The 20,937-nt window shown below is 38.0% G+C and overlaps 1 protein-coding gene across 3 annotated transcripts in view; it reads right to left on the reverse strand.

Annotated features, from left to right (window-relative positions):
• ARIH2 (ariadne RBR E3 ubiquitin protein ligase 2) overlaps positions 1-20,937 on the reverse strand; it is a 65,036-nt gene that overhangs the window by 33,440 nt on the left and 10,659 nt on the right. For 2 of the 3 annotated variants that reach the window (XM_020999018.2, XM_078152393.1), the window contains one exon: positions 19,151-19,505. In XM_020999018.2, coding sequence (XP_020854677.1) covers positions 19,151-19,405 — 255 coding nt within the window. In that variant the 5' untranslated portion in view covers positions 19,406-19,505. Of the gene's footprint in view, positions 1-5,558; positions 5,605-19,150; positions 19,506-20,937 lie in introns of all 3 variants that reach the window. The other variant, XM_078152395.1, reaches the window with a different exon arrangement.

Below are 20,937 nucleotides of genomic sequence, written 5' to 3' on the forward strand. Positions count from 1 at the left end.
GGGTAAAATCCCAGGACTTTCCCATTTGCCTGAGGGCTGTAATTCATTTAATTGGCTTTTCTTTGTGGCAATGCCTAATCTCCCAATTCTGTTCTGTTACCACCCCCCCACACCCCCAACTGCTCCTGGCCACTTTCCACACTTAATCCTATGTAGGCTCCATTCTCCCTTGGCCAAGTGGTCCAGGTCCCTGGCGTGGTTACCTTACAGTCACCCCAATTTACTGGCCACTCCCATTCAGATCCTCCTTTGACCCCCTCCTCCAGCCACCCTAGGCTACTTGGCCACTCCTAGATCTCTCCCATAGCCTTTCTGTATATAAGGTCCATATGGCCTCCATTAAGCTGCTCAGATTCTTAAGATCTGGCTAGCTTGCATTAGTGATAAAAATGTTTAGATTCCTTAAGAGTCTGGCCAATATGGTGGATTCTTTAAATCCGAAGGCCCCGCCCCCACTCCCATCCCCCTTGTCTTTGACTGAAAGAAGACTTGGGTTGAATTCATTTGGGGAAGGACCTGCATGTCATAATGTTGGGGTCCCAGCACCCCTAAACCTCTAAACCTCAACATAACTCTGAGGATATAAAAGTGACATTGGCTGGACTTGAAGCTCATAGCAAAAGATGCAGTATTGAATTATTCCTAAGAAGTCAAATATACTTTTTTTCCTTCTACACATCAAATCCTGGAGTACTATGGGTCACAGAAAAGGGTGGTAATGCAGGGCAGGTAAAGGAAGTGAGGAAGGACTCAGTAAGACTCTTGTAGCAACACCTAGTTTAGTAACATACTTAAGGGAAAATTAGGCAGGAGTTGATTCCTGTTTTCCTAGGAAAGGACAGTGTTTATGCCATTGGAATCTTTGCAAAGCAGCTCAATTTCAGCCATCACACTACCTAAAAATCTCAACATACCCATAGTCCAGGGATAGTAAATCCCTCTTTAAATAAGAATCTTAAAACAGAATGAACGGGAACTATTGCCCGATTCTGCATTCTGTAGTTTTTCACAAGAACAGTGACATTTATCATGAAATCTCAACAATGCAGTTTATAAAGATCAAAGCTAGGAAAATGTACTTATAGTGATCAGTTGTTGAGACACATAAAACTGATGCTTGGAAAAATAACATTTCAAAGTCTTCAGTATAAAGAAACTTTTATTATAGCAATATGCCTCAAAGTACTTCATAGTAATTCTGCAAGTATAAAAAAATACTTATTTATGTGGGTTTTACTTCTACTTCCAGAAATGCTCAGGAATTACACACATATTCAGAGTTTATGACAACACCAGGAATTCTGAGACTCAAAAAGCCAGATCTCATGCAAAAGATGGTGTGTATAAAAAATAGCCCTCTGTCTTGAACCTGGTTTTCTTCTTTTGTAATCATTTGCCAATCTACTGTACTGCCAAGCACCAAACCCCTGAGCAAATGGAAATTGATTTCAACATCCTCCTTGGGTATTTGCAACTAATTAAGACATAATCCCTACACAAAGTTCAGCAGTCAAGAATAGCGGGATTTAAAAGCCAACATTTTTTTTTAAAAATTAATTTATTTTGATTTATCAACACCAAATTTTTCTACTACAGTAAACAGAAATAAAGATTCTTAAGAATCTCATAAGTCTAGAAAATGAATATTCTTAAATCTTTTTTTTTTGGGGGGGGACCTTGCCCAGGGTCACACAGCTAGTAAGTGTCAAGTGTCTGAGGCCGGATTTAAACTCAGGTCCTCCTGACTCCAGGGCCAGTGCTCTATCCACTGCACCACCTAGCTGCCCCTATTCTTAAATCATTAATGCAGTTCAACCAGCATTTACAGGCCTATTATATGTAAAGATCTTGCCAGGAACACAAAGACAAAGAGCCTGGAAGAGCTTACATTCTAACGGGGACATAATCTACACAAGGGGAAAAATAACTACAAAATATGTACACAAAGCAATAGAACATAACTTAAAGAGAGAATGTGAGCACTAACAATTACAATCAGGAAGGGCAAAATGTCTGCTGTATTTCTGGGCTCACATAATTCTAGCCCTTTCTTTGGTGAGCGTGACAATGCCTTCTCTGACCTGCAGAAAAAAAATTCTCCAACTTTATTTGTCTGTAGCCTATTATAAAGAATCATTTCTATCTACCAATTTAAAGCCCTAGTGACAGAAGCAGCAAATCGAGAACCAAAAGCATACAGTTCTATTTCTGGCTCTATTTCAATATGCTTCGTGACTTCACACAAGACAGTTGTCTCTGTATTAATTTTTTTTTCCCCACGTGGGGTAAAACCTGGCAGTGGATATATTTAAAACTTTTATGTTCTTAGGATAAAAGTGCCAGGCAAACACCAGTAATTATAAAGATGAAATCACTGCATGTAAAGGAGCAATCTTTATACGACTGAATCAGACAGGCCGTGTATTTTATTCATTAGGTTCAATGTGCAACATCTCCCTATACCTTACTCCCCCACATATACACATAAAATCCCTAAGTAGCTCCCTCCCAAATCAGTATGTCCAGTCCTAACCTTCTGCATCCTTCTTCATCATCAGACACGTTGTGGCTTGTACCATATCGGATACGGTAGTCTTACACTGCTGTTGCATTTCCTCTACGCGCTCTGTCTCCCCTACTGGATTCCTTACGTCAAGGGCTTTGTCTTATGCTTCCTCCATCTTCCCAACAGTGCCTAGCATGCTACCTCACATGGAATAGTTCAGAAAATGTATGTTGGACCATGACAGAAATAAAGGTGTTTCTGGGCTGGGCCCATCGTGGACTTCGCTAGAGCATAATATTCAAAGCATTCTTTCCTGAGTGAATCCAAAATTGAGTAGTGACTCTGAAAGCCATGAAACCTCTGGACAGGTTATGACTTTCATTCAGAGCACAGTGAAGGCTGTCATCTTCAACCATTTCCTTTAAGTCCTTCAGGTTGTTGTGGCTAAGTGAAAGGGCTTCAAACCTGAAGCTACTTGGAACTACTCGGTGTGCATAATTCACAACTGCAATATGAAAGCAATGCAAAAAGGCTGTATTTTCCCAAAAAGTTTGTTGGAATCACAAACTATATCTTCATAACCATGGAAGACACTGATATCTGCTACACTGATGGGAATTTGAAATTTTTAGTGAGTCAATGAGGCCATTCAATAACAGAATATATCCCATTTTACGGTCCAAATGATAAATGTGAAAAAGCACCATGAAATACATTACTGTACATGGCTTAACCAGACAAATGTAAAAAGGTAGCTTGTTTCATACCTACATTAGCCGAGAAAAGTCACCTCCCTTAAAGATTCTACAACCAAACATGTTACTGCAATCATCTACAATTCAAACTAATTACAGCACCACGAATTTCAAATCATACTGTTCCCCAAGGCCTCACATAGCACTTCTCATATGGCCAACTGCTTAATATTTGCTAAACTGAATTCTTCTCAGGTGAAAAGCAGCAACCCCAGCACAGAGTCTAGTACATAATAAATAATTACAATATACACTGATGATTCCAACAGCTGTTGTAGGTATGTGTGTGTGAAGGAAGATTTCAAATCGTTACTGTTTGTTGCGTTAAAATACGCTAGACATGTCACAGAATCACACCTCTATTCTATAAGGTAACAGACTGAACATGCACTGCTGCACAGCTAAAGAAAGAACAGAAATTTGTTTTTAATGAAATCCAGGATGCCCATATCAATATTTTCTAAACAAAAAATATATTTAAGGATGTAGCTACACAAATGTTTTGCAATGGAATAAACTTATGCAAACAGGTTGAACACTAGGTTCTCTGACTTAGTAAATACAACAAAGTAACTAGCAAATAAAGTTTAAACTATAGACATTTCAAGACCCTGGGCAAGCCTCTGACCTCTCTGTCCAGCTTTCTTTCCCATTACTCTATGTTCCATTCAAAGTGAACTCACTATTGCCCATCCTTTTTTCCCCCTTTTTGCCACCAAGTCTTTGCTCATGCTGTCCTTACATTCATCTGTCTGTTAAAATCCCTCCCTTCCTTCAAGACCACCTTATCCATGAATACCTTTCCTGACTTCCACCAGGTGCAAAGTCATCTCATCTTTCTATCTCAAAATTTTTTCTCACAGCACTTTTCCTGGACCTTAGCATATCTACGCTTCCTAATATCAGTATTACTTCAGAGTGTGTTTGACATGTTCCAAGGCACTGCTTTTTTGCAGACCTATACCTACCTATCTATACAAAATATATCTTATCTAGATATAGAAATAGCTAGATGAAATACATATCTTAACTATAGCTATCTATATAGATCTCTATAGATATAGATAGAATATGGATAGATCTTTTATACAGATATATAGATATCTCTATATAGATATAGATATCTCTGCATTAAGCAGTACCTTGGAATACAGTAGGCACTTAGTAAAGATTGACTGACTTGATTAGATTGACTGACTTGATTAGGATAGACCTTTGCCAGACATTGCAATGGTTTTTCCTCCTGCTGGCTATGTCTTTCAGGTACATCACAGTACGACTAGAAAGCTGAATGTTAAGAGTAATCTGTTCCTTTGAAAACACTGAAATTCTCTCTTTCCAACCAAGTTCACTGGATCTCAGCTACTGCTGCAATTGTGTAGCTCTATTGTTCCTAGAGCTCCAATGAAGCACTCCTAGGATTCTAGGGTCAGATTTATAACCTGAATAAATCTGTGTGACCTGTTATGCTATCTTGTCTCTAGAATTTTTACTTAATATTTTTTTCTTCCCCTTCACAAAGTAGCACTTCTTGGATTAGCTTTTCTGGGCCTATTTCTACATTTCTAAACAGACTACAGTATCTCAAACAAATGATTTTCAAACTGTAAGATCCTAACTCCACCTAGGGCTTAGCAGTAAAATTTTCTGGTTCAAGTGAACTGAGGTAGAAGTTTTGTTTTGTTTTTTCCAATTAAAGCAGAAGGAAATTTAAAGCCAATCATGTTGGATCTTCCAGTTCATCCATTTCTTTTATTCACTTAAGTCATTATAACATTTATATATACAAGATTTGATGTTAGGTGCTAAAAGAGAGCAATGGAAAAAGACACAGGCCCTGAAGCTTACCAGCTAGTTATTCTTCCTGCATACCCAATCAGTCAACAAGCACTTATTAAGCACCTACTATGTGCCACTATACTGTTGAGAACATGCTTCTACTTGCTTAACCTTTCACAGATCTCCTGGAAAGTTTAAAACTGAAAGGTAACTTCAGTTGCTATTAGTTGTAATACTAAGGCAACTGGAATGATAGGCATCTTTATCAACTATTCACAAATGATGTACTAATGTACTTTTAAAAAAAAACTCAAAGAATACAGTTTGTTTTAACTAATAGTAAGAATATTTAAAGATGGCAAAACAGACTGCTCCTATTATGTCTATTAGCCTACCACAGTTAGTTTTAGTCAACCTGTCTTATATTTTTCGGTAAAAAAGCTGATAACAGCCTTGCAAATAGATAAAAAAAAATGTATCTGCCCACCAAACTTGTCACCAGCCCTTCCCACACTTACCAATGTCATAGTGATGAAACATCTGATGGCAGTGAGCATCAGTGGCCTGAAAAAATACAGGTTGTAGTTTCAATTTTTATTAAAAATTCTTACTTGCCAACTGCCTGAATTCTTTTATGTCTACATTTTTTTCATCCCATGTTTTGTGTTATTGCTATGTAACAGCAATTCTTGGCTTAATTAGTAATTAGAGGTCAACTTATGAGGTGAACTGTGGTTGACAAGGAAGCTGTGTTGGGCTGGAGTCTAGGGTATATAGCAAAGAGCTAGAAGACAAGGTTAAACCAAAGATTCTAAGTTCCCTGTCTGTAAAATGAAAGGGTTGCACTATATGGCCTCTAAGGTCCCTTCCAGCTCTAACATTTTGATCCCATGAATAGGAACAAGGATTTGGAGTGAGGGAACAAGGCTGAAAAGACAATGTCCACTGTGTGATCTAAGAACATGGATCAAAATTGAGAGAACTTCAGAATTAGTGAAGGCAAGGGAATTGTTTCGAAGTGGAAGGATTAGAAAGGGAATGGAAAAGAAAAAGGAAAGATGAAGTTTAAGACACAGATGAAGGTGACAGAATCATAGGAAGATAACAGAAAGGTGTGAAGGGCAGTGAGCCCCTGGTGCCCCTCCATAGCAACTAAGACATGATTTGAAGAAGGTTTTATGAGTGGAGAGGTCTTATAGAATTAGTAAGCTATCTATCAAGTATAGCACACTCAACCCTTGAATAAAGGAACAAAACGGAACAAATTAACCACAACTCTGTCCATTCTTCCATTCTAATCCTAGTGTAAGAAAGGATGGGAGGATGTTGTGGTAGAATTCACACTTGCTGTGAATCATGGCTAAAGAATCCACTACCACACATTCATTTTCTACATGCTATAGATAAGATACTGAAAAAGAATTTGAACATTTCCAAAGAATCCTATCTCTTCTCAGTCCTGACAACAGCTGTGACCTTATACTATTAAGCTCAGCACAAAACATAATACTCAACACTACGTTATTTATCCAGAGTGAGATATGAGATCATAAAAAAAATCCATCTTCCCTTAGCTATAAAGGGGATCATCTCCCAAAGATCAAAGTATTTTACTTATGCATCACCATTCCAATCCCCTTTGGGAAATCCCTAGTCCAAAAGGCCACTTCAAGCCCCTTCTCAAATTCCAACAAGAGGCATTCTAGAGAAACAGGTTGATGACTTTTTCAATCATGGGGGGGAGGGGGAAGGAAGAGAGGTATAAGGAAGAAATTTACTTTTATTTAGGCAAAAAGGCTCTATCTGAAAAAGTTTGGTGCTCCATTAAAGATATCTGCACCCTTTCCATGATGTACAAATTAGTTCAGTACTAAAAATTTTTGAAAATTTCTAAAGCATTTTAAGATTCATAAATTAAAATATTAAGTGAAAATATCATTCCAATTAACTCAAGCTCAAAGAAATAAAATGACTTGTCTAAAAGGGTTACACAGCTAGCAAACATCAGAGCAGAGATTTGAACCCAAGTCTTCTAATTACAAGTTCAAGTCTAGCATTTAGATATTCTGTGCTGTAAGCAAAATTGCCATGAAAACTTACTGCATTTAAAGCTGCGTCTATATTTCTGACTAAGAGGGCAAAACGGATTCAAAATCATGCTGCTGTTGAAAGCAACTAAGATGCAGACAACAGAAAAAAAGGGAGCACAGGCAATAGACAAAGCACTTCCTTAACGATGGCAGCTGAAGGCTCAAGGCTCTCACAGGAGGAGTTGGAGAGTAGCGGTAGCCAGAGCCACAAAGGCCTACTCACTTTCTAAAGGCAAAGGCCAAACTTGCTAAACACGTACACATTCACTTAGGAATTGTTATAGGAAGCAAAACCAGGATAGAGAGGAAATATTTTTTGTCAAACTTCTTCCTGTTGTATTTAGCCTATGGAAATTCACATTAATTGCTTAAAAATATGTGGTCCATGAAGACAGGTGAACAAAGGCAGCCTTCCCTTAAGCTAGTTTACCCACAAGTTAACAACTGATTAATCCCATATTTAGTTATCACTATTAAGATAAATGGAACTCAAGTTTCCTCATGAAACTGCAAATAACAGTGCTAGAACCTAGAAGAACCTTTTCTACCCAGAAAGTATTTGTATTACCTACTGCTAACCTTTAATTATCTAAAACTTAAAAGCGATTCAGAAGAAAATTTTAAATAATGGCTCTTCTGTTGAAGTCTATCACTTTTCCTTTTAAATACTAAGGTTTATAAACATAAGCTGGATGACACACACCAGATGGGAATAAATGCAATTAAATTCCATCAGATGTTCTCTAATCAGGATCCCTTCCTGTTGGAAAGGGAGTTTGTATTAGATTACGGAAAAACCGAGTGGGAGTAAGGGGAAGGGGGTCAGGAAGGCGTACATTGGATATCTAAAAACAGCTAAGAAGAGACTGATATCTCAGGTATTTTTTACATCTCTAAGGGAGAAGGAATGAAGTTAAAGAAAGGATTTCCATCCCTTAAGTGCCACTCCTATCATCACCTCTCTAAAGACAAACATAAATCTATTCAACATAGTGTATGTGTACACACATGTCTATATCTTCCTCATATATATTAAACCAGACCACAAAGAGTTAAAGGCCTGCTGATTAAAAAAATCCTTTTTATTTTTGCAGTCTTCCCCTCTGCAAGCAAGCTTTTCTACTCAACTGACCTTTCTACTTTTTAGTAACTCAGTAATAACAAGACTATTCTAGCTCACACCGTGGCCTCTGACTCTTCAGAGCACATTTGTGCTATACAATCCAGCAAAGAATGGAAAACTGTTCTGCATTGTTCTTTCCTGTGGGTAATTTTAGTCTCTTCAGCAAGTTTATAGTTCACTGAACAAATATTTGCATGTAAGGTCCTACGAAAGGGGGCTTTTGGGGACAGAAATATATAAAAAGGGATTCCCTGCTGATGGGAAAATAATCATCTAGTTGGAGAGAAAAGACCAATACTTTTTGGGTTTGGTGTCAAATATATGCTCTAAACCAAGAATTTCAGAATGAAGCCTTCTTAGCAAAAGTGTTTTTCAACTGCTTCTGGAAGGATAGGCAGAAATTCTGAGAGATTTAAGGTTAGGGAGGAAAAGATCTTTCAAAGTAGGAAAAGGGCATGAAAAAAGGCATAGGTACATTTAGGGAATGGAAAGTAAAGTGAAACTGAAAAAGATATAGGTATATTGGGGCTAGACCATGGAATGTCTTGAATGCCAGGTTATGGAGTAGAAAGAGCTGCTTAAAGTTTTTGATCAGTAAGAAAGGCATGACTAAAGCAGTACTTTAGAAAGGTTTATCTAACAACAGCTTGTGGGATTAACTGGATCAATCAATAAAAAAGTATTTATTAAGTAACTCCACAGCACTAGAGGTACAGAGATAAAAAATAAATTGTGCCTGCCCTCAAGGAGCTTACATTCTACCAGGGAAACAACATATACACCTGTAAGTATATACAGAATATAGTAAAAATAAATACAAAAAGGCAAAAACAGCTGAGTTGATAAGGAAAAACCTAAAGTAGGAGAAAGTATTTGAGCTGAGTTTTGGAGGAAACTAGGATTTTTAAATTTTTAAATTTTTTTCAAGTAATAAATCTATTCTCTCTCTTTCCCAACTTCCTTCCTCCCCACTCCCTCCAAGAAAGAAAAGAAAGAGAAAAACAAAAGCCTTTTAATAAATATGCATAGTTAAGCAAAACAAATTTACACATTGGCAATGCCTTAAAAAATGTCTGAATCTTCAAGGTACCCTAAGTGTAACACTTCTATGTCAGGAAGTAGGTAGCATGGGAAACCAGAGTAGTATGAGGTAGATTAGGGAGAAATCTGAAGGCTAGGAGACCAGCAAACTTCTTGAGGGTAGAGATCCCTACAAACTTTTTTTGTATCCCTCAAAGCTTCTAGTTTCTATGTTAGGAACAGGCACTCAATAAATATTTGCTGACTTGATTAATTGGTTTCCAGCAGAGTCCACTTCTGGGCCATAAGTCTTTCCAAGATGGCAAGATCTGCCAAAGCTCACATAGTATAAAACCCAAAGTCACCTTCAAATCTCAACAAGGTATCAGTAGCTTATCCCAGCTAAATTTAAAAAGTATCCTTAGTAGATTGGCTACCAGATGTTAAATTTTTTCAACCACAGCAACTCATTAAGACCTGCTACAAAGGTGCTGGTGGCAGAGCTACAGCCTATTGGAGCAGAGTACATATTCACATCAATGAAATATCGGATCCTGACAAATTAAACCTCTTTTAACCAATGTTGAAATACAAGGGAACTACTACTTGTAAAGTGAACTAAATTCAGTCATAAAGAATGAACACATTTTACTACTTTATAATTAGAGATACTGCCACTCAAGTCCTTTTCTGGTAACGAATTATTCACTATCAAAACTGAAAACAACTAAATTTTGCTTTGATCACAGAATCCACAGATTAAGAGCTAGAAGGGACCCTAGTCTAAGCCCCTCATCTGAAAGATGAGGAACTGAGTCCCAGGTAGTAAGTAGGCAAGACAAGGTCCTCTGAATCCAAATGCTACACTCTTTCCATTATATACCAGGCTGCTTCCAATTGAGGCAAATCTGTTGGTGCAAAAAAAATAAGTGTTCTAGGCTTCTTGTGATTTCTTTGGATTAGTTTTCCCAAATGCCAGCAAAATGGTACTACATAGACAGCATGTCTTTGAGTCAATGAATGCCCACTTCAAGCATCCTAAGAAAGGCAGAATTCCTAGACAATATCACACACACACACCCCTTTTATTCTTTTCTTTAATTACCAAGCAAAATGCATTTAATAATTCCAAATTTAAATCTTTGTACTTACTTTTTAACACGACGATCCTTGATGTTCAGTGAGAACCTATTCTTGAGAGATGGTGAGATGCTGCCCTGCACTTCATTCCGCCCTGCTTTCCTTCACTCTCAACTCCTTCCTACAACCTTCCCCTGTCATGGATGTCTTTGAGAATGAGATAAGTTTTTCTCTCTCAAACCTTTCCTGGTGGAGTAAAGGAGACTAAAGGTCTGGATGTGAAAATGCTTTTCTACATTTAACAAAGGAAGTTGTCTGCCAACAAATTAGTCATTAAATTAGCTACGTAGCCAAAGGCAACCAAATATTTCATTACTACAGGTGCTACTATAATTCAGGCCAGGATTTACAAAAGATAAAAATGGGAATGTGGGGATGTCTACATGCCACTTCTTTACCTAAAATTACATTTTACTTGTTCTCCACCCCCCCCCATTCCTTTTGTCCTTTGTGGTAAAGAGAAAAAACAGTCCAGGAGAAAATGGAGATGAGGAGACAGATAGTAATGAACTTGCTCATGATTCATTCTAAAATAATAATAATAATAATAATGATAACAGCTAACATTTATATAGCATTTACTATGTGCCAGGCACTGTGCTAAGTGCTTCATAAATATAATCTCATTTGATCCTCACAACAACTGTAGAGAGGTAGGTACTATCATTAGCCCCATTTTACAGATGAGGAAATTGAGGCAGACAGAGGTTAAGTGACTTATCTACCTTCACACACCTTGTAAGTGTCTGAGGCTGGAACTGAACTCAAGTCTTCCTGATCTGAGACCCAGAGCTCTGTCTACTATGCCACCCAACTGCCCATTTTGAAGCATTGCAAACAGGAAAGCAGAACCATTCCACAAGCAAAAGGTGACCAAGTCCATGTGGTTACTAAGAGAGGAATGGAACAAAAAATGATAAAAATTTCAAAGAGCCCTTTTAAGATAATTTGAAAGCTAGAAACAAAACATATACCCAACAATTAGGGAATGACTGAGCATATATGAGTTTATACTATATGATTATAAATGTGACAAATTCAGAAAAACACAGAAGACTTGCATAAAAATGATGCAGACTGGAAAAAAAAGCAAAGACGCAAGATAACAATGTACACAATGACCTATAACAATGTGATCCAAGATAAAACAGAGAGGTAACAAAACTGGTCAAAATTAGCACCAAAAATCAGCTAATTTTTAAATTAAATTTTAAAAAAATCAGCACTATTAAAGAGAGAGAATAAAATATCTATTGTATCAAAACAAAATATAGTAATAAAATTTTGAAAAACAAATTTTGTATTCCTAGTCTATTACACAACTGGTAAACATAGGAGTATCTCAGGATTCAAATTTGCAATTAAGTAAAAATATCTTCTCTGGAAAGCAGTGAATATGCCAAGTACAGAGACACGGATACGGTGGACACTCAAAAGTTGTTCATGATGATGACCTTTCGAAGCTGGCAAGAGAAGGGAAATTCCAGCACTGCAGTTGGCCTTGAAGTCTGACCCAACATTTCTGACCACCCCCCCCTTCCACAAGGCACTGCCTGTCCTTACACTTGGGGTAAGGACAGTTTAGACAGGCCCAAAATATGGTAAGAAGCAACCACTTCTGAATCGTAGGAATTTGACCTCTATTTGGAAAATACCTGTAATCCTTTGTCAAGTTAGTAGTTCACTCACAAGAAGGTACAATCTGTGACTTCCTAGCCACCTGGATAGGAAACCTACAGCTAGAATCAGCCAATCCAGACAATAGGAAAAATTCACTAAGAACAATTGACCTCCTTAAAACACTCATTCTTTGAGCCAGTCAGAGAAGGAGTTACATATATAAAAAGTGGTAGATTAAAACCTCTTATTGCTTCACAGAAGCAAAAGACAAGAGAACAAAAACCTGATGGCTCTCAACACAGGGTTACTGTTACCCTGCCCATTCCTACAGGTCATTCTGCTTGCACTCAGAATGCTAGATTTTCTCCTTTAAAATCATAGCCAGAAGTAACCATAGTTGCAATTGGTCCACAAACGTAAAAAATGTTCAGTGGAAAGGGAAAAAAAGGGAATAGCAAAAGATTTTCCCAACTATAGTAGACTTGAAAACAAATCTTATGAAGAAAACATGACAACACATTGAAGAGGACAATTTTTTCATGCTACCAGTTTAGTCAGAAATCACCATGGAAATGAGTTCTCGTAAAATTTGCTACATATCTTGTTAGGTAGCAAAACTCATGCTAGCAAAGAGAAACTAAATGAAATTTTTAATATTTTCAAGGTTCTATTTTACATTTATTTCTGATTCTGGATCTATGAACTGAGACTGTAGCTCAGTTCAGATCTAAGTAGATACTTTAAGTAAAATATATATCAGAATGCAAAAGAAGCAGCAGAGTAATTCAAATACTGGCTCCACCACTTACAACTTGTGTGAACTTGAGAATGATACTTCACAATTGAATATATATTCAAGTAAGCATGTATTCAGTGCCAGGCAGAAAAAGCAAAGGTAGTCCCCCCTCTCAAAGGCCTTATATTCTACATGCATACAAGTATAGAAATAGAAGAAAAAAAACTAACAACTGATGGGAATAGGAAAGATTTCACATGGGTAGTAGTAGCTTGCAAACTGAGCCTTGAAGGAGGAGGTTTGTGGTCCTAAGAGGTGAAGATGACAATGGAACACATTCTAGGCATGGGGGGGACACCTTATCTAATGAATGGAGATGGAATGCCTAGTTTGGGAAATAACCAATATCCCCCTGGAACTGGGACAAAGGTTGTAAAGAGAAGTAATATGAAATCAGTCTTGAAAGGCAGGCAGGAACCAGATTATAGAAGGCATGAAACTGCAAATTGAGAACATTTTATTTTATCCTAGATGCAATATGGAGCTACTGAAGATTTCTCAAAGGAGAGAAACCTGGTCAGACCTGTGTCTTAGGAATATTATTTTAGTAACTGTGTGAAGGGTTAACTGAAGAAGAGAAGAAATTGAAAGGACCCGTTTGAAAGCTATTCCAATAATAAAGGCAAGAGGTCATGAGAGTCTGAGACGCAAGATACTGTGAATGGAGAATCCACAAAATTAGACAAATAATTAGATGGGGTTGGGGGAAGATAATGGTAAAGCAGAAGTCTGAGTCAAAAATGACTCTAAGATTGTGAACCTGGATAACTGGAAGAATGGTGATATCATCTGTGGTGTTGAATAAAGGAGAAAAATGTGTAGGATGGCCTCTATATCCTTAGAAAGTAAAAAGTGAGGTCATCTGCTGGGGGGAAGGGACAGAAGATATTGATGGGCATTTAGAAGAGAAGAGAGAGTTTGGAATAGAAGGCTGCAAGTGTGGAGAATCAATCAGGGAACAATAAAAAGATTGCTATGTAGCAGCAAGGGCCCAATTGAGATGAGGGGATATAAATTTGTAATGGACTCAGTTGACATGGACTGTCTCCAGCAGCTTTCAAGAACATATGACTAAGAGAGAAGGTAGATGGTTGCAAGATTGACATTTGTTAAGGTATGGCTGGTGACACGAAAAAGAAACAAGGGATACAAGGACAGAAGACACTTGAACAACAATAGGACTGAGACCGTGAAGGGCAGGGATAAAAGACTGTGAGATCAAGGAGGAGATAGATAGATAGAAAGTCAGAATAAATACAAAAATAGGTTCAAGAGCAGGAAAAGAGAGGGAGAGATAGGAAGATGTTAGAATCAGAGAGGAATTTCAGAATTCAAGATCACAGCAATAACAGAGTTATGGGTACAAAGGCAGATCTAAGAAGACAACCATTCCTGTGCGTGGCTAAGATAGAAGATACAGAAGCAGGGAGTAAAGAAGGTAGATAAAATAGGAAGTCAGAATAATTGTGTGGATGTCAACATGTATAAGTCCCCAAATATGAAGGGGTTGATGTTGAGAAGAAAACTGTATCAGAACTAAGTTCCTTAAAAAAAAAGGGGGGGGGAATGTTCCTGGAGACCAGGTACATTATATAGGTAATATAAATAAGAATTTGTACTAGTCAATATAAAGAGAAGAAACAAATCTCAAAAGAAGAGAGACTGCTGACTGACAGTGGCAAAAGAACAGTTTAGAAGTAGTTATGAAAAATAAGAAGCATGCCTCTATTTGTTCAGGGCGATGGGAGAGATGAGAAAAGGAACTCCTAGTACTAGAAAAGGTAGTCAGAAATGAAGTATCCTCTGAAAGAAACTAGGCATCCATTATTGCCCCAAAACCAACAACAACAACAACAACAAAAAACCAGAGAGAGGATAAGGTGAAGAAGCCCTTAGTTTCTTCATTTGTCAAATGAGAGAGGTGGGCTACATCCCAACACTACTACCATCTTATTCAGAAATCTACAATAATTTGCTCTTATATGCTATAATTTAGAGAAGAGCATTAAAGAGATATTAACTCTTTACATTATTCCTCAGCTTAAGGACTTTACTATTTGTAAATAAAAGCCAAATACTACAATCTGGTATTTCAGGACCTCCAAATCCGACCTCAATTTAACTACCATCTCATTCTTTCTAAATGCATTACCCATGAGCCTCCCTCTCCTCCCCCCCATCCCTTAAAAATAGCATGCCCTTTCCCACTGATATGCTTTTGTTCAAGCTGCTCTCTTTACCTGATTTTCTCAGCCTATATTTCTTTTGGGGTTCAGCTCAAACTCCGACTCCTCCATGATGGCTTACTAGATTAACCCTAGTGATCCCACAGTGATCTTTCCCTTACATGGAATCCTGTAATTGCATTGAATTGTTCTCTGGTTTTCAGGTAAACATCTTATCTTCCCAACTCAATCATAAGCAAGTTGAGGACAAAACTGTGCCTTCTTTCATATTCCCTGGAACACCCTTAGCAGTGCAGAAGACATACAACTGAACTTAAATATGTCTTGAATGAAAGCTGGGCTATTTCTAAATTAAATGCCCTAGGCACCACAAAATGCTTTTATTGCCAATATATGCCCTTCAGAAGGAGGCCTTCCATTTACGCATGTATAGACTTCAAGAGTACTACTATATTCATGGCCTCAGTGGATGATTTTGAAATTTCTTCATGAGTAATCACTTCACACTTGAGATAAATGTCAAGCTATCAGTCAGCCCTTAGTGAAAGGGCCTCCCTGTTCTCATAAACTACAGTATATACTATTAACAATATGAACACTGCATTTATGAAAGAATTGTAATGCTCTGTAATAAAACTCAATGACTAAATTTCCTTTAGAGGCTCTTATATGGTCACACAACAGAATGCTTCCTCCCTTCCTATATATACCACCTCCTATACCAATACTAACTAATGACTCAGCCCTTAAGAAAATCCTTTCAACATACAATAATGAAATAGTTCACTGCTATTGGTCTTTAATTCCAAACATACTCTGAAAGACAAGCAAAGAGAAGATTCATATGTCACTTGGCCTAACTTCTTAATAGCCAGTCTCTTTGGAGTAACAGGCTTTACCAACCTCCATCTCTCAAATCCATCACTTTCACATTATGATCGTTGGTCCTTTCTCCTTCAGAAAGCTGATTTTGCTTAGTACTCCTGATTCTTTGTAAAGATGCCTCTAGGTTGGAAGACGACACTTTACTCAAGGGAAGGCCCCTCACTACCTAAGCTCACCAATAAGTATAGGCAGAAGACAAGTGATATTCATGACTGCCTTCCTGGTACAGGAGCTGATCTGGGGATGGGTACTTAACAATTCAAAGAAGGTACCTTTTTCCTCTTTGAACACCAAGTCTATTTCTCCTTTTATCTTATTTATTCTTTTCCTCCATCTATTTCCAGTCTTCACTCTTCTGTCTTTCCTTTATCAAGCTTTTTCAATCCCTCTTCTTTTGCTGGCCCAACTCCCACTCCTCATCTTTAAACAAAGGGGGCCAGGACACTAGATTGCTGCAATCTAAGACTTGGGATGATGGATCAAAAAGGGCAGGGAGCCCACCAAGTTCACCAGGTGTCAGTAATGCCAGGACAGGTTTACCCTGGTGTAATGGAAAACAGCACTGGATTTGAAAGTCTGGGAAGGTGGGTTCAAATCCTAGCTCTGCCATGTACTACCTGCATAACCTTGAGAATTGCACTAGAGGATTAGTAAGGTTTTTCTTAACCCTAAATCTGGGATCCTATGTGACTGAATGATTTAAACTGTTTAGATCTCTAATACTGGTAACAGAGAGGCAGCAGAACAAACAAGGTCAAAGGACCTTCATGTGAGTCCCATTTCTCATGGTTACAACCTGTGTAACCTTGGAAGAGTCACCTAAACTCATCAGATTTCATTTTCTTCATCTGTAAAAGGAGGAGGTTGGACCAGACAGCATCTTGACCTAATCTCCAAGCTCCATCCAAGCCTCAATTTGAACAGCAACCTAAGACATGAGTATGTTAATTAAAAAAAAGCGATTAACTCTAGGGAATCAACAGCCATTAGCAATCAACTCTAGGGAATCAATGTTGTATCACATATAGATTTAGAACTGGAAATGACTTCAGAGGCTATCTAGTCCAATCCCCTCATTTTACAGAAGAGGAAACTAAGGCCCAAAAGGGGTAAGTGACTTTCCCAAGATAACATAGGTAAGGAGTAGCGGGGTAAGTTTCAAATTCAGGTCTTTTGAATCCACTTTTCTTTCTACTACACCACATAAATAGTTGCTAAATGCTTATACCATACCCAGCACTGTGCTACCTTTTGGAGAATACCAAAAAAGTATAGTTATCCAGTTGGAGAGAAAAAGCATATATAAGTTCATCAATAAAAAGGTAATGTCAAAAAGAAAACTGACAAAGCAACACATGATTAATTTCCAAAAAATGTCACTGACACTGCGTGCTATGATTCTGGAGGAAGAAGATACTGCTTTAAGCTGAAAGTCAGGGAGGGCAACTGCAGACTATTTTACATAGACTAAGCTAGTTTCCCTTTCAAGGGAGCAGGGAAGCTACCCATTGCACAGTGCTGTCTTGAACTCCAAGGCAAAGGGAAGCATAATGTTTTATTTGAATTTAGCTTCCTCTCATTACCAATCCAGTTGCTTTTATTCCATTTTATGGTCTAAAAGTGCTTCATCATATTTCCATGCCCAGACTGAATCACTAGGCTGGTATGAGTTAGGCCTGGTTAAAGAGGGGCTTGAGCTCAATGATGAAGGTGGACAGGATTTAGAAAAGCACAGAGAAGATAGCTATTTCCTGTAGGGGATAAAGTACATATAGAGTACCAAAGTACTCACATACACCAAGTCTGCTTAGCCAAAATGAGATTTACTCTGAGCCACTGGGCTCTCAAGACCTAGGAACAGGGGATTTATAAACGAAGATTAGGAAATTTGAGTACAATCAGCCACTTTTTCTTCTCTTATAGACCTTTACACCATGCCTCATCCTGGCACTAACCTAAAAATAAAAAGAGCTGAAATAACTTTTAATTTGGGGTGGGCAGGGGGGAGGAAGACCACTATTTTTAAACACAGAAGTACAACCCTCAAATATGAATCCCACAAGTTCTCATGCACAGAATCCAAAGATTCCAGGTCACCTTCTCCGAAACCTATAAACAGAAAGAGTTGCCTAGAACACTGAGGTTATGTGACTGGCCCAGGATATCACACCACCAACACACATCAGAGGCAGAACTTGAACCCATATCTTCCTGGCTCGTGTGCCAGCTCTTTATCTACCACACCAAATGCCCACAACATACCATAATAATTTTCCATTCAATAGTGACATGTTATTCACTGAGAACATGCCTTTCAAAAACTCTGAACCTCTTCTCTAAGTTCAGCAGAGCATATCAGGAAACCCATATGATGCCTAAATTACAAAAGTGAAAAAGGCAGGATAACGAGAGATTCCTTCACTTTTAAAGAACTGTCCACATGTGTTGGGGAGTAGGAAGTTGCAAGCTGGGAACTTTTCTAAAAACTCCTAAAGCTCTAACGGTCAGAAAGAGCCTTAAGATATCAACCAAAGTACTAATATGAAACATTTTACTCCTTAACTATTATGTACTCTAAGATACCAAATGCAGTATAAGGTATTAGGAGATGTAGTTTCCTCTTAAGTCTCCTCTTAAGAGTTATTGCTAAGACTGACTTGACAGAAGTAGCAATCTCTCCTAACAATAAATATTAGTCATCATTACATAAAACAAGTGAGATCATCAGTCTAGTGCTTGTAATTTTTCAGGGCAATGAGAGCTATCAAAATCATTTATTAGTCACTCATAAACAATGGGGTGGAAAATTTGTGTTGGGATATTTTATAGTAATCATTCCTTAGCTCTTGAGAGTTAACATGACTCACTTTCTGCAACAAATGGCAATACATTCGATTCTTCCAATACCTTATACATTTCCGATTTGTCTTCTCTACTGCTTTCCTTCTCTCAATTTTAACGAAAATAGCATAGTGAGTTGAGAGACTAAGTGTGTCCACTTATTAAAGCACATCAGTGAATACAAGAAACATATTCCAAAAGATGTTTAAACCTAGCTTCCTCCACTTGTGACAAGAATGAGGAAGCCCACAAACACCCTTCACTCAACTTGGAATTTCCTTAATCCTTATGAGAATTTCACCCTACATAGTCAGGTTAATTTTACTGTATTTTAAGTAGCCTCTGCCCATCCCTTCCTCCTTTTGTATTTTGGAAACATATAACTCCAGAAATCAGTAATTTTGCTCACCTTTAACATAGAGGCCAAATTGGCCATGTGCTCGTTCAGGGTGCCCTCTGACTCCTTGTACGTCAGGCAGGTAAACTGGTATTCCTCTGGATCAAAAGCATCTGCTCCCTGTTGTTCGACATCATTTGCTACCCCCTCATAATAATCCTCTATATCCCCAGGGTCCTCATCCTCTTCTTCGTCTTCTTCCTCACAATTTGGGTCATAGTCCTCTTCATTGCTGTCAGATCCCTGGCTATTCATGTCCACAGACATTTTAGTGTCCTGCCAAGTTGCAGATCAGGAAAGCAGTTGCTGTTTTCTCCCCTCCCCCCAACTTTACTTCTGTCTCAAATGCATTAGGTACTTCTGTCTTCTAAGGGAGGAAAAGGAAAAGGAAAAAAAAGCATTAAATTTTTTCATAAAGAATTACAGCAGAAACAGCTTCCATTCTCCCCAACCCAACAGTATTACTGTCATCTCTCTAGGAAGCTATCTGTCATATCAGAAGACTCTGGCTCAACTCAATAAATATTTATCGAAATGAAAACTCTAAAACCAAAAAACTGTGAGCATGTCCTCTGACTGCAGAGAGGCATTAATGCCTGGCAGTAAGACTAGCCCTATGTCAAACTTCCAACAAAATGCTATTTTCCATTAATGAAGGCTGGGTTTAGTCTGGTACATTTCTTGGCATGGGAGGTAAGGATGATAGAATTTTGTCAATTTAAAATTAAGGGCAAAGCATGGGAAAACAAAGAGGTCTAAAAAAATAAAATGTCCCTACTTCTGACGGCTATCAAATGACTGGGACACAGGATCCATAGGTATAAAAGAGGGGCCTATCTTTCACAACAGGTTGCCCGCAGAGACAGCCAAACATTCTCCTCGTACCCATTATGACTGCTTCCTCATTTGGGATTGATAGAGGTGGCATTTTAAGGACCAGAATTCCTGCTCATCAGTACATCCAGAAAAAAGGAAGCATTGGCTTTTTAATACCACATTTGACATTATCTGTGGGGTTGGTGGAAGGTTAATGTGGATAAATGAAAAGTCATAGGTCTCTAATGAGCATCTTCCACCATCACGGCCAAAATGACTGGGGTGAGTGTTCCCTTCCTCTTTTTTGACTTAAAGTATTAATGGGCTGTCAGGAAAAAGGTATAGATGATCTATTACTTGCATATTCAGCCCCTGAACAACTGAGTCAGTTATGTGAGAGAGGGAGGACACAGATGATAATTATGCTGCTTTCATATTTCAAAGGGTATAAAGTCAAACAGTGGATTCCAAAAAAAAAAATCAAACTTTCACACTTCTCCTAGAACTGAATGCTATGTGTAATTACAGATGAAAGAAAGTGGCTATTGAGCTAGAAAAACAAAAAGTTGTAAGCATAGCAAATAGTCTAATTTTAGATCTCTGCTGGCAGAGTCCAATAAATCTTCAATGATTTATTTTTCTGCAAATGTTCTATTGTTAGCGATCATCCGAATAAGAAAATCATCATACTCAACAAACAATTACCTAATGCCTCTAAATGACATAGTTAGGAGCCTAAAACCCAAGCTTTCTTACTTAGTTCACAGCACTAGAAGGAATTTATTAACTCCCAACTGGTCTAGATGCAAAATCACAAAGAATACCCATTTAATGGCAGGGATAAGGACTAGACCTGGGATTTCATTAGAAAATGCTTCATCACTTCTCCTAGCTCTCCCCCTTCCCAATGACTTACCCTGGGAATTGTGAGTTAGTTTGTTTCCCAGACCAGACCTATGATTTCATTTGTATTATGATCTCCT

This window comes from Phascolarctos cinereus, unplaced genomic scaffold (assembly GCF_003287225.1).
Source record: "Phascolarctos cinereus isolate Bilbo 61053 unplaced genomic scaffold, phaCin_HiC Scaffold_4;HRSCAF=312, whole genome shotgun sequence".
NCBI classification, from domain to species: Eukaryota; Metazoa; Chordata; class Mammalia; order Diprotodontia; family Phascolarctidae; genus Phascolarctos; species Phascolarctos cinereus.